At 38.0% G+C, this 14,663-nt stretch overlaps 1 protein-coding gene across 12 annotated transcripts in view; it reads left to right on the forward strand.

Annotated features, from left to right (window-relative positions):
• The window catches only part of LOC309390750 (protocadherin gamma-A4-like), a 227,671-nt gene that overhangs the window by 173,104 nt on the left and 39,904 nt on the right, over positions 1 to 14,663 (forward strand). The window contains exon 1 of one of the 12 annotated variants that reach the window (XM_081950436.1): positions 6,908 to 9,665. The exons of the other annotated variants lie outside the window; for them this stretch is intronic. Within the exon in view, the coding sequence (XP_081806562.1) occupies positions 7,230 to 9,665 (2,436 nt within the window). The 5' untranslated portion in view covers positions 6,908 to 7,229. Of the gene's footprint in view, positions 1 to 6,907; positions 9,666 to 14,663 lie in introns of those variants that run through there. 12 annotated transcript variants of the gene reach the window in all.

Below are 14,663 nucleotides of genomic sequence, written 5' to 3' on the forward strand. Positions count from 1 at the left end.
CTTCTAATTTATCTATATGAATGTCTAGTTCAGTAGAATTCTGGGAACAAAACTGTATTAAACAACACGATTGTTGTCAATGAATTTAGACTGCTGCTGTTGCTTTTTAACTAGCATAGTTTTTCAAGTGATTATAATATTTAAAATAATAAAAAAGAAGGTGTGGTTAAGTAACAGAAAAAAATCTCTCTGAATAGTCATATTTTCACTGTCTGTGCTCAGGAAGCATATCAAGTTATTTTTCCTTATATCTTTGGCTTTTTGAACAAAGCAGCTAAGACTAACTTTTTTGAAGTAATGCTATTTGATGCAAAGGGAATTAATTTGTTTTGCACCTGTATTCTAGCCTCTGGGGCACTCACACACATAACATAAATTTGTTTATTCAAAAAGTTATCTTTATTGATTTTTTTAGTCTAATTATCAGTTGGCATGCTATAATTGACCATCTTATTTCCTCAAATTATCCTCCATTCTTTTAATGGACTTAAACCTGACTGCTAACTCGTGTAACATCTTCATCTTTTCCTCTACTGTAAAGAATGTTTCCAAGGCATGATTGGTAAATATTGCAGCTTATCTAAACCTTGTTTTCATCTTTAAAAAAACCCTCCATGGAGCTTGTATTTCTGACAAATATGGCTCTTTCTGTTTCATTGGCATAGCTACTAAAACGGGATAAAAGAGTGGATTTTTTATTGATCTTGATTCTTGTAAGGAATCACAAAATTTTCATTAATGTCTAATTTTTATTTACTGTCTGAAGTTTACTCACATGACCATGGGGATTCTGCAATAGTTGTAAGTGTGAAAAATGTTCATAAGTCACTTTTTTCAGTGCCGTTGTAATTTCAAACTGTCAAGTTGAAAGTTGAGGACTACCTGTATTAGCTCATCATTTCTTAGTTAGCTTCTATAGCTACAAATGGGTTTCAGTTTGTGTTTCCCTAGTTGTTAACTTGGAGACCCCTTAGTTCAGTGTTTCTCTGCTTGGGGAATTCTGAGAATTGATAACCACTCATCTTAAAGTTGCAAAGACTGAGAAATACTTACTGAACTGAAGTATATGGCCTAATTTTTTAGCTTTCTTATTTCTTCTTTCTACCTTCTATGGTATGCTTGATGAAAGTTTCTGGAGAACTTTAAAGTTTATACTTTCCTTTGTGCAATTGGATTGATATTTCAATAACCACCATAGTGCTATTTTATTCTATGTGAATTGGCTCTAATTTGAATCATATTAGAGATTCAAGATATGGTAGGTTGAAATAGTTTTGCTACCTGCGATTTTAGCCTGGTATAACTACTCAACAAGCAAAGGATCCTCTGTATTAGCATTTATTTTCTTATAATTTTGTTTCACCTGGCTCCAAAAATTCCAAAAACCTTACTAGCACTATCTATTTTAACTAATAGGGGCACCAGAATCAGACTGGCCAAGAGAGATATAATACCACAGAAATAGGCAAGTCTTCAATAAAAAAGGCTGGCATACAATAAGTGACACACGATATTTAATCTTGTCTTCCATCATATTCTTAGAAGCAATAAATGTTCTAGCTGGCATCATTCATTTAAACCTGACATACATTCACTCATTGCAATATGGAGGGACTTCTATGTTCCCCAATCATTCCCTTATGAGAAAGGCTCCAAAGGACTGCAAGTTTCAGCACAATGTAAATCATATCTGCCTCAAGCAAATCAAAGAAAAGATTAATTACCAAGTCCATTACTCCCCAAAAGTATAAAGCTGGATTTAAGGTCCTGAGCTATGTCTTATTCTTTGGAAGAATAAAATCAACTTTTGAGGCTAGTTTCATGCTAGGCTTGAAGTCTTATTCTTAGGAGCAAAACAAAGTTGTGGTGGCTGATGCCACTTAGACATGATCCCCTATTTTAGAAAAAATTAAAATACCTTCAGGTTAGCCATGTCTCCCCCTTTCTTAAAAAGAGTGTAAAGCATACTTTAGCTAAGCCTGGCTTCTCATTTCAAAAAGCTTTTGTCTTTTTAAAAGCAACCCATCTAAGGGAAAACCCTATCCTAAGTTTAACAGATTTGGAGAGATAAGGGTCATTGCCCTGTACCTACTAAAAAGAAAACAAGCTGTTGGCATTCAAGGGAAGAGCCACTCATTGTCCACCTATTTTTCACTCTCCTTAACAGCATATTAGTGATTAAGTCACGGATCTGGTGTTGAAAATTTTATACCTGTCCCAGGCAAACCAAAGAACTTTCTGTCTTTTAAAATTCTAACTTTAACTTTTATAGAAGAATGTATTTGTTGCAATCTGCGTCAAAGAGAAGGTTTTTGATAAGCTCTGAATTAGTCTTCTTGTTTGCCTCAGAAGCATTATACTAGTGAGGAGGAGGAGCCACGTCGCGATGTCACAACATTCGGTCTCGACACTCCGAGACAGCCGTTGACACTTTTACCGCTGGACAGTCCAGCTGGACCTAAACTGTCCCGTAGAGACGGTGACCAGGAAGACAAAACCTTGCTGGTCTCAGGGACATCGCAAAGTCCCTGATTGACCCAAGGGAAGGTCTTCAAGCCGGCGGTAAATAGGCAGCGCCCAGGCTGATGAAGTCGGGACGCTCCGGAAGGAAGGGAAAAAGAGAAAGTGAGTCCACCTGGTGAGACTTTTTTACTATTTTGGAAAGATTGCCCAAAGAAACCGTTTTTTTACAAAAAGCTAAAACAGATCCTCAAGCAAGAATTAAGCTGCAAAATTAATTAACACTGGATTGCATTGGAAAGCCTTTTTTCTCTGTAACTATATTTTGTGGATTGAAATGCTCGTAACATTGTTCGTTTCTTCTCTTAAAGTGAACGGATCAACCTTTTTTTAGCTCTGCTCTTTGTTACTTTATTTTTTTATTTCTAGACTAAAACCTTCTTTAACAATGCTTCCTATTACGTGTTACTAAATTTTATTAAAGAACTTTATTTCATTTAAGCCTGGGATAGTGAAAGTGGAAAATAGCAACTAGCCACTCGGAAGTCGGAAGCTGGAGTTTTTGAAACAATGTATCTCTTTTTTTCTCTTTGTTTTCACTGACTTTGTAGCAGAAGGGTTTGTAAATTGTTTATAGAAACTGATAAAGAGTTTGAGGGCATGAATTGTTTTTACAGGTGCCTGTGAGAACTATTTTGGCAGGGGAGAGAAAGTGGGAAAAACAAAATAAAATAGAACCCTTCTCTTTTGAAGAGCACAAAAAACATTGTGCTTAAATCAACCTAAAATTAAAAAATAAAATGGGCTTGGAAAACTAGAGTGGCAGTGGCTATTACTTTCTCTTTTCTTTTCTTTTTTTGGGGGGGGCGGGACATGGATCAATATTCAGAGGAGGAAACTTTAAAATTTCAAAATATTTTGGCTGTGATTCTAAATTTATTGGAAGGATATGGGAGAATCGAGAAGAAGTTGGAAAAACTAGTATTTCTCACATCAAAAGATGAAGGGTCTGGAGCCCCAGAAATTAAAGGCAAGAATGAAGATATAGAAGATAAAAACAAGACAACTGATGATTTTATTAATGGAGCAAATGTGGGTGAAAGTGGAATGAAGGGAACATGGAAGAGGGACTTTGACGAATTCGAAGATTTCAAGATACAGAAGAGGGAAAAAGGGTAATGATGATGGATTTAGGAAAAGAAACTCTTTCAGAAGCACGAATGATACCAAAAAACAAGCTAATTTAAAAAACAATTGGAGGGCAACGAGACTACCTGAGAGATCCTTTAAGCAACAAAGTGCGGAGAGAAATCTTTAAAAACCTTATAAAGGAGATAAAAAGAAGACTGACACCACAATTGGCAAGAGAGATAAGACTGTTTTGTTATTGGAAAGACACAGGTTGACAATGAAAGTTCTTAATAAAAAATTAATTAATCTTGGTTGAGCAATAAGTAGGAATTTAGTAATTTTTAGATTGTTTTAGATTGTTATTAAATGTTTATTCGTTAACAATTAAATAACTATAATTAACAATAATGGAATGATAATGGATACAATTTAATGATATATATTATGTACTGTTAAACTAGTAAAAGAAATCTGGATATAGATTGCAATTGTGAACTGGGAAAAAGACCTATAAATTTTACCAACAAACTTCTATTTAGGTCTTGTTATAAAGGTGTAATGTTTTATTCTATTGGGGGGGGAGTGATGAGAGGAGTTGGGATATAAATAGTAAAGGACTTTTAGCTAATTATAATAACAAGGAAATGTTAATAGATATTATTTAATAATATATGCATGCTCTGATATTGGTAAAAGCAACTTGGATATAATATTCTAAACAGCGAAAAAAAGCTTAGAAACTTTATTAATTGATTTTTTACTCAGAATATATCATAAAAGTGTAATGTTATTGGAGGATTTTTGAAATAGCTAACAAATGCCATTATGTGGTTGTGTTTTTAAGTATGAATAAGTTCAGGCAGAAGCACATTCAAATGATTGTAGTCAAATGAGAATTGTGATATATTGATGGTAAGATATATAAAGATCTTTGATTTAAAGTGTATAATCTATGATGAACTACAAGTAATGACTATGGAAGAAATGCACGAAAGTTATTTGTAACCAATCGACATGCTTTCTACAAGATGTATTGAAGGATGATTCTTTTTTTAAAAAACAACAACGTTTTATTGGTTTTTTAAAAAATTTTACAAGGAAAAAGGTAGTGGGTAGATACAAATTTTGACGGTTGCAATGTGTGGTAGGTGTCCCCTCCCTCCATACTCAAGGTATACATTTGCAAAAAATTTCATTACTAAATAGTTACATATAGTCAGCATGTAAATTCAATTAATAAATTCGGTCAACTTTATCAAGCAAGTTTTCTTGTTCATTTTTGTGATCTGAGTTTTCTCAATGTCGCCCCATCTCCCCCCGCTGGCAGAGCTCCGGCCCCTCCCGTGTCCTGTGTATCTGGTGTAGGGTCATCTGGTTTTTCTAAGAGTGTTTTGTTTTTGTCCATAAAGGCCTGTGCCTCTATGGGTGTATTAATTCTAACTCTTGTGTCCTCCCAGAATACTAACATACCTTCAGGCATCTGCCATCTAAACCACACCCCCTTCTGGTATAGTTTCTTCGCTAACTGCGAGTAACTTTTTCTTTTTTCCCTTACTTTCTTGGGGATCTGTTTTAGAATGGTTATATGCCTGTCCTGATATTTCAATTCTTGCCCCCTTTGTGCACTCAGAATCTCATCTCTTGTACTTTTTCTGAGAAATTTAATGTGTACCTCCCTGGGTACATTATGTGTTCTAGCATACGCTGAGTTAACTCTATAGACCAGGTCTATTTCCCACCCCATCTGTTGTTTCTCTCTGTGAATGTATTCAGGCAAAATACTTGTCATAATGTCCCTTATGTCTTCATCATCTGCTTCCACCACATTTTGAAATCTAAGATAAAAGGACATTCTCTCAAATTCTGTTTTGAAGGATGATTCTTTTTTTGTGTTTATGTTCAATTAAAATAAAATAAAAATTCTTATAAAAAAAGAAGTATTATACTAGTGAAAACATAATTTCTGTCCCAAATTATGCAATTTTTATTACAGGAATTGGGAACTTTTTCTGCCAATGCATTTGGCCTCTTCTTGAATAGTGGCTATAGTCAACTTCTAATCCCTTCCTTCAGCTGTCTCCCACTTTCATCCCACCCCTTCCCCATCCCATCACTGCCCACAAGTTTCAGTGGCTTCCCCAGCCCTGGAATGCTGGGCATTAGGAAGTTATCCAGCCACCACTGGAGAGAATTCACACAGAAATCTCTTGAAGACCCACATAGCCTATACCTGTTAAACACTGATAAAGTTGAGAGAAGGTATTTTCAGATGTTGGCAGCAGCAGGCAGCAATTTTTATTCTGTGTTTCAGGGTAATTTGAGAGGAGAGTTTACCAAAAATAGGGGCTACTGAATAAGTGGCTGTGAGGCAAAGCTAGGCAACTGCCCCTCATTTGTGACTTGTAGGGGCTGAGGGTTGTCATTGGCATTTTACCCTTTTCTTCTTTATAAAACACCAATATGCAAAGCAAGTGTTTTGTTTTCTTCCCTCTCTTTTTTTGCTTTGATGCCCCCCTCCCCATTTTTAGTTATGTATTGTGTTCACACAAAATCAGTAAGATGATGGGGAATTAACACAAAATAAGGGGAAACATTCAAATCAACAAATATAATTTAATTTTTTGTTTTGATTTTAAGCAAAAGTCAAGTAAAACTATTTTTAAGTAGTTCCCAAAACATTCATAGTGTACGATATAAATGTTCCATTTCTTATCCTATTACTTGTGAGTTTCCTGAACTTTTTCACTCTTTGTTGTATTGGTCTCCTTATCACCCTCCCCTCAGTCATTCCTTAAATATTTGCTAAGAGCAAGGAAAAAGAAACTAGGCAGGTGCAGCCTCCATGGAAACATAGTGAGAAAATAATGTGGCTTCCACTTGTCTGTCTAAGGCCTTTATACTGGAGTATATATCTCATATCTGGGAACCCCACCCTGTGTCTATCAATTTGGCTGCCACCCAGTCACTGCAGTTTAAAAGGATCTAATGGCCCTACAATTATAGCTGGTGTGATCACTCCATTAATTTCTTTGTGTTTTGGTGCTGTTAGCTCAAAGGAAAGGGAACAATAAACCTTGTCAGCCAACTTCTCCCTGCTCTTTCTCCCTGCTCTTTCTCCCTATCTGCCTCTCCAGAGTACCATGAGGAAGTTTCTATTTACTGGCAAGCAGAGGAGACATATTATTCTCTTCCCCTGCGATCCACACACTACGAACAACTACAGCCACTAATCTGCAACAGGTGCTGCTTGTATTTAGTCCCCCAGGCTCAGAAGCAGGAAATCAAGATGCTGGTGTCTCACGCAGGACCAGCAGCAGCGGCACCAAGCCGGGGAGCAATGCTGCTGCAGTTATTGGCCAGGACTCTGCGCGCCGCTGTTGACCCAACGATGTTCGATGGGAATACTGTGAGAACTGGGACGTCGCCCGAGTTTGAGAGAGCGAGAGCGCGGCAGACGGAGTGGAGAAGAAAAGAACCCCACTGTTATGTACCGGGAAAACAATGTCCGGCTCTAAAACTCCTCGAAACCAATGTCCGGAACATGCAGAGTTGCAGCAATATGAAACTGCGGGCTGAAAACTTTTAAAGGAAAACTCAAATAAACTTTACAAAGCAACGAGCTGTCCCTCCCTCGTGAGATGAACGGCGCTGCTGGAAAGAACCGATGGGTAACACAATGGCTGCAATTACTGGGGCTTTGGCTGGGTGTCTCGGATTGGGCTTTTGCATTCATTCGCTATACAATTCCCGAGGAAATGCCGAAGAGCTCGTTGGTAGGAAATGTAGTGCTTGACCTGGGCTTAGATCTCCGGCAGTTACAAGCTCGAAATCTTCGGGTTGTGTCGGGAGGCAGCAGAAAATACTTCGAAGCAGATCTCAATACTGGAAAGTTGCTAGTAAATGAGAGAATCGACAGGGAGGAACTTTGTGCGACTCTCTCTCCTTGTGTCCTAAGCCTGCAGATCATCGCGGAAAACCCCCTGGAGCTCTATGGCGTAGCTGTGGAAGTCCAAGACATCAACGACAATGACCCAGTTTTCCTGAGCAAACAAATGAGACTGGAAATCAGCGAGTCAGTGTCACCTGGAGCACGTTTTCCTTTGGAGAGCGCACAGGACCCCGATGTGGGAATTAACTCTTTACAGACTTACCAGCTCAGCTCCAATCAGCACTACGCATTGAACATACAGACTGGAGGAGATAATACAAAATATGCAGAGTTAGTGCTGGAGAAGACACTGGATAGGGAGCAGCAAAAAGAAATCCTACTGATTCTCACAGCTCTGGATGGAGGAAATCCATCTAGATCTGCTACCTTGCAAGTACTCATTGATGTCCTAGATGCAAATGACAACGTCCCTATCTTCAATCAATCTATTTACAAAGCCAGTGTGAGAGAGGACACACCCTTAAACACTTTGGTGGCCAGAACAAGAGCTTTTGATCTGGATGAGGGCCCTAATGGAGAAATAATTTACTCCTTCAGCAGTCACACTCCTGCTAGAGTTCGGCAGCTTTTTGTTTTAGACTCTGATACTGGAGAACTGAGACTCAATGGATTGCTGGATTTTGAAGAAATCAAATTTTATGAGATTTATGTCCAGGCAAAAGATAAAGGCACCAATCCTGCAGAGGCTCATTGTAAAATATTGGTAGAAATTATTGATGTCAATGACAACTTCCCAGAAATCACAGTGACATCAGTGTACAGCCCAGTACCAGAAGACACAGCTCCAGGAACAGTAATTGCTTTGCTAAGTGTCACAGATCAGGACTCTGGTGATAATGGCCTTGTAAACTGTTTTATACCTTTTGGCACTCCTTTTGCCCTTAGCTCTTCACTTAAAAACTACTACACATTGCAAATGAAAGAACCACTGGACAGGGAAATTATTTCCGAGTATAATATCACAATTACTGCTCAGGATGCTGGCTCACCCTCTCTCATGGAAAAAAAACAAATATTTGTTAAAGTGTCTGATATAAATGACAATCCCCCTACATTCCCACTATCTTTCTATGATGTGTATGTGGAGGAAAATAACCTTCCAGGGGCTATTATTTTTAATATTAGTGCCTCTGATCCAGATCTGGACCGGAATTCCCGTCTTTCTTACTCTATCTTGGAAAATGAGAAACATGACAGAGATCTGGTTAGCAGATTTTTTTCTATTAACCGGGAGAATGGTACCATTTATATCCTAGCACTTTTGGATTATGAAAACATAATGGAGTTCAGGCTAGTGGTACAAGTTCGTGATGGAGGATTTCCACCCCTTGCCGCCAACGTCACAATCAATATTTTTGTCACAGATCAAAATGACAATGTACCCAGAGTCTTATATCCAACTTCAGGTAACAGTTCTTTGTTTTCAAAAGTAATGTCCACAGTCAGTCCTGGATATCTGGTTACCAAAATTGTGGCCTGGGATGCAGATGCTGGTTATAATGCTTGGCTTTCCTATGTACTTCATGAAGCCACTGACCCAGGACTCTTTGCTGTGGGCTTGCATTCTGGGGAGATAACAACAACCCGCTCACTACGGGAAGAAGATTCTCACAAGCAAACTTTAATAATTTTAATAAAAGATCATGGAGAACCAGCATTGTCCTCTACTGCAACCGTTATTGTAACAATAGCAGAGACATCCAAGGAGACACTGACAGACTTTACAGTGGTGTCCACTACACCACAATCAAAGAAACACTTGACTTTCTACTTGATCCTTGCTATTATTCTAATATCTGTGGCCTTCTTTGTCACAGTGGTTGGAGTGGGCTCTTATAAATTTTACAAATGGAGGCAATCCAAGGATATCTTTAAGGCCTCCAGGAGCAACCTTTATAGAACCCCAGAACCTTTCAACCATGTTGATACTGTGCGGAGTGGGGGTTTTCCTCCAGATTTCTACCAGCAGATCCTTACCACTGACTCTTGCCAGAGCGATCTTCTATACAAAATGCCTTTTGCTCCCAGTACTATAGGGAGTCATCAAAGTACTGTTACAAGATGTGATCCTGCAATGTACAACCAGATAATAAGTACTAGTAGCAGACTGCTAGTGCCCTCTGAGGTAATGTATGTTTGTCCTTTTCCATCTATGTCTAGAAAACTCAGTTCTGAGCCTAAATTAACTTAATGATAGCTTTTTTTCCTTTCCTGAAATATGTCAGTATCTGTGAAGCTTTTCTTCTTTCTTCTTTTTCTTCCATTCTCTTCCTATGGTGCATATTGTAAGATAATAATTTAGAATTTGAATTCCTGAGTTACTAAATCCTGTTTTTGTTATTTTTTTTATATTGTATGATGGTGGGGAATTCATGCAGTTGCCTTGTGAGTTGCCCTGTGCTAACTCATATCCATGTTAATCTTTTAGGACTCTGTATACACAAGCCTTGATTAATTAACCTCACATTTAATTTAAAAAGGATAAGCAGTTATAGAAACCATAAAACAGCAGCTCATGTAGAGATATTATGCATATACTGTACAAGCAAATGGACTAAATACCAATTGGAAGAATTATGAAGGCTGTATTGCTTGGGTGGTTTTCCAAAAAAAAATAAAGGGAACCTTTCTGTAACATTTTACTTTTTCCTAAGACAGGATGTTATTGAATGACATATGCTACTTTATTTTATCTTGGGAGATTATGGAGGAATCACATAGCACATGAAAAAATATGAGTAATCATAGAAGTGGAAATGTAAAAATAAAAACCTATCAACCACCAAGAAATATAATAGAACAAACAGCAGAATGTTTATTTTTATCCTAGCTTTATTATTTTTAGAAATAACTCAAGGTAGGAAACATACATAATTCTCCTTCCTCCTCCTATTTTGCTCATAACAACCTTATAAGAAAGGGGACCGGGAGAGAGTGACTGGCCCAAAATCAACCAGCCATTAGGTTTCACTGCAATTATGTTTAAAGTAGCTTGACAAATTGTCTTTTGGCCTCCTTTAAAATATCATTATGGTGCCCAACTATAGAGCTTTCTAGGAATCCAAACTGTCAGGAAGATACACAATCTCAGGGAAGGAAGGTAAGAGAGAATCTTGAATAAAACAATAGCTCCAGGTCCCTAGCTACTTTCATTTTTCACAGGACGCTTGATGGAATCATTAGAGGGTTGAGGTCTAGAAAAGGTGAAGTTTAAATAGCAGGTAATAACCCTGTATTTAAAGGGACCTATTTTTCTTTGTTGTTCCAAGATGAGGGTGAAAAACATGGTTGTATAGATTAGAGAGAAGAAAGGGCATTTTATAGATGGGGAACTGCCATCAAGAATGCCTCCCTATGTCTGGCTAATGCAAAGAGGTGGGCCTGGAGGCCCTTTTAGCACAAAGGTAATTTTCTCACTCAGATAGTCAACCTGTGTCCAGTCCAGGTTGCAGATGAACTTACATAGTGGGATACTGGGCTTATTTTACTCCTAAATGAAGTTCTTGCAGGTACAAATGTAGGACACACAAAGAAAACTATTTTAGGTATAACCAAGCAAAATTTATGCGTGATTAAAGCTGTGTTTTTGGTAGAACTTTCTTTTGTGCTTTTCCTGAAACAAAAGAATGTTATTTTGTGGTAAAAGGACATCTGTGAGCAGAGATCAAATTCTGATGATTATCTGGACAGTTCATGTAGTTTTGTCACAGCTTTCTTCCTGAATCCTTGACAAGCTCTCAAAAAGCAAGCTCTCATTTACTGCTTTATAGCTGCTGGCCTACAGGCATAAGAAATAAAAACTTACATAGAATGTCTGTCAGGTAGATAGACAGACATAGACATAGAATCACAGATCAAACTGGGGCCTCAAATAGGCTGTCTAATAGAACTGGAGCGAGACAGGTACACATCACATGAAAGGTTAGGATTGGCTTAATCATTATGCTATACAGGTAGGCTCTGACTTATGAGGTCATTTAACCATTTGGAGTTATGATGGCCTTAGAAAGGATCCTTTACAACTAAATCTGATTTTTTACAGCTTGCAATCTTTCCTTAGGAATGTAAATCAAGATGAAGCAGGAAATCTGCTTCATCATTATGTACAAACAGGGCATCGTAGCTTATTCATCACCCCATAATTAAAACAATTTATGAATTAGTATGGTTGTAGATATACCCATTGTCAAGACAAGCTGAACTTTCATTGCATAAACCAGCTGAAAAACAATAGTAGGGGATCTTTCAGAGGCGGAATGTCTGTGTGTCCTGCTTTTGTTTTTATTTGAAGGCTAGAAACACTTGTACTTCTAGACAATGATAATCTGAGCTAGTTTAGAGAAATGGAGCTGCAGCCCTTTTAAACACATATTGTTCATTCTGTCTCCCTGCATGAAAAAAACCAAATTCTGCAAGTGTTAAAAATTATTTCTGTTTTTAAAATAGAATGGAACTGTTTTGTTCAGTTATAACCACTGAAACAAAAAAACAAAGTACTTTGCTAACTAATTCTCCCCTCCCCAAAATGATTTATTTGTCATGTGATTAACAAAAGAAAAATCTTCTCTGCTAGGCTGAATTTGGGGAAAGGGAGACAAAATTGATTATTAAAAAATGAAAATGGATCTTCTTGAACACTACATATCCATCACCATGGTGATTCAGTAGAAAATATACATGTAGAAGTTATAAGTTCCTACCATTTATCTTTTTAGTTATAACTTCAGTGGCATGTTTATTTATTGCGGGAGGATACTTTTGCCACTGCAATCAAAAAGATTATCATCGGCTTAAATAGAAAAGGTACAAGATACCATACTTTGTTCCCCCCTGCCCAATTACTAACATTTAACGAAGGAAGATCAATTCTTAACTGCCTGCACTATTACCAGGAGACAGAAAGATGATTGCAGCTTTTATATATGCCCTGATTTCATCTGAAAATGAAATAGTTAATTGAAATGGAGGGGGAGGGGCCATTGTGAATTCTTGTTAATACTCTACAGCTCATCTCTTCCCCCTTGTCTTCAGAAGCACGGCTGAATGAAAGCTGGTAAATGTTTTGGTTTAAAGATAAGAAAAACAAAAAATATTACATAGAGTAGAAAAACTCCTTTTGTGAAAACTGCTAATAAGTGTGAGATTCTGCAGGCAAGCTAATAATTATCTAGAACCATATTCAGAATTCACCCACAGTTAAAGTGGTATAGTTCTGACACAAATGTTCACAAAATGGGAATTAGAGTACAGAATAGACTAAAGTTTTCCAAACCATGTGACATCATTGCAATAAACCCACCTTTCCTAAAGTTTCATTTTGTAAAGTTTTCATTATTTTTCGTGTCCTCTTTTTAGGGGAGGTGTGTCTATTAAGATTATAATAAAGGAAGGTGTGATAGCAACAAAACTCCTCTGATAATAAAAAAAATATATTTTTGATTTAAAAATTACTACATCTGAAAATTATCATGCCTGTTGGTGGAGATAATATAGCACTATGATAATGTTGTATCCCCTTGAAATATACCTAGTCCTCGACCTTACGACCACAATTGAGTCCCAAACCTCAGTTACTAAGAAAGACAGTTGTTAAGTGAGTTTTGCTCCATTTTGCGACATTTCTTACCAAAATTTCTTGCCATCCAAATTTTGATCACATGATCATGGGGATGCTGAGAAAAATATAATAAGTCACTTTTTCAGTGCTGGAGTAACTTCAAATGGTCTCTAAATGGATGGTTATAAGTTGAGAACTACCCATATTGGACATAATGTCATCTGTCCCTTTTAGCCAGAAAATACTGCCTTGCACAGAGTTGCAAATAACCACCAAGTATGCTCTACCACAGCGATGGCAAACCTTTTTTGGCTCACGTGCCACAAGTGTGGGGAGCGCAGAGGGGTCGGGTGCGGATGTGCCGCACCCATAATGCAATGTGTGACCCCCCAGTGCGCTTGCGCGCACAACAAGCATGACCCTCTCCCATTTTTACATGCTTTTTTCGCCCTCCTCAGGCTCCAGAGGCTTTATAAGAGCCTGGGGAAGTTGAAAGGAGCCTCCCCCGCTCCCCCGGAGGCCCTCTGGAGGCTTGAGGGACCATCCGGAGGCTTCCCTGAAGCCTTCGGAATGCTTAAAATGACCCTCCGAGCAAACCGGAAGTCACTTTCTGTTTGCTAAGAGGGTCGTTTTGAGCGCTCCGAAGACTTCAGGGACCACCCGGAGGCTTCCATGAAGCCTTCGGAACGCTTAAAACGGCCCTCCGAGCAAACTGGAAGTGACTTCCGGTTTGCTCGGAGGGTCGTTTTAAGCACTCCGAAGGCATCAGGGAAGCCTCCGGACAGTCCCTGAAGCCTCCAGAGGGCCTCCGGGGGGGGGCTCTTTTCGCCCTCCCCAGGCTCCTTTAAAGCCTCTGGAGCCTGGAGAGGGCGAAAAATGGCTTTTAAAAACGGTGAACTCTGTTGGCCAGATGACAAATGGCTCCGCGTGCCACAGGTTCACCATCACTGATACAGTTAAATAAAGGAGGGATAATGATAACAACGTATATACAGGTATGTGTACAACATAAGGAAACTGGATGTAAATTGTAAACAGTGATTTGGAAAGGAGGATTAGAAAACTTTGTTATTAAATATTATGGATGTTTAGCTAGACTAGGACATAAGGATTCAATGTTATTGGAGGATTTTAGAAATAGTAAATGAAATGCCAGTATCTGGTTATGTATTAAATCTTGGTATATTTTATGATGAAGAACGTTTAAACAATTATAGTAAAATGAAAAGTATGATGATGGTAACATGTATTAATATCTGAGTTAAAATACTTGAGTTAATATGAATTATGTTTGTTGACTGTGGAAGAGATGCACGAAAGCCATTTTGTAACCAACTGATACACTTTCTACAGTATATAAAGAAGGATGTATTGTGTTTGTTTTGAAAAATAAAAAAATATTAAATAAAAAAACTACAAAATTAAAATGGAGAAAAGCAAAGCAAAATGAAGGAGAAAGAAGAGAGGGAGGAGGAGGAGGAAGAGACGGTTTTAAAAAGATGAAAAAGGCCAAACATTGGTGATAACCCAAAGCCCTCTGTTTTTCTGTACCACCCCTTTCCCAGC

The sequence above is a fragment of the Natrix helvetica genome (assembly GCF_964273705.1).
Source record: "Natrix helvetica genome assembly, chromosome: 4".
Classification (NCBI taxonomy): Eukaryota; Metazoa; Chordata; class Lepidosauria; order Squamata; family Natricidae; genus Natrix; species Natrix helvetica.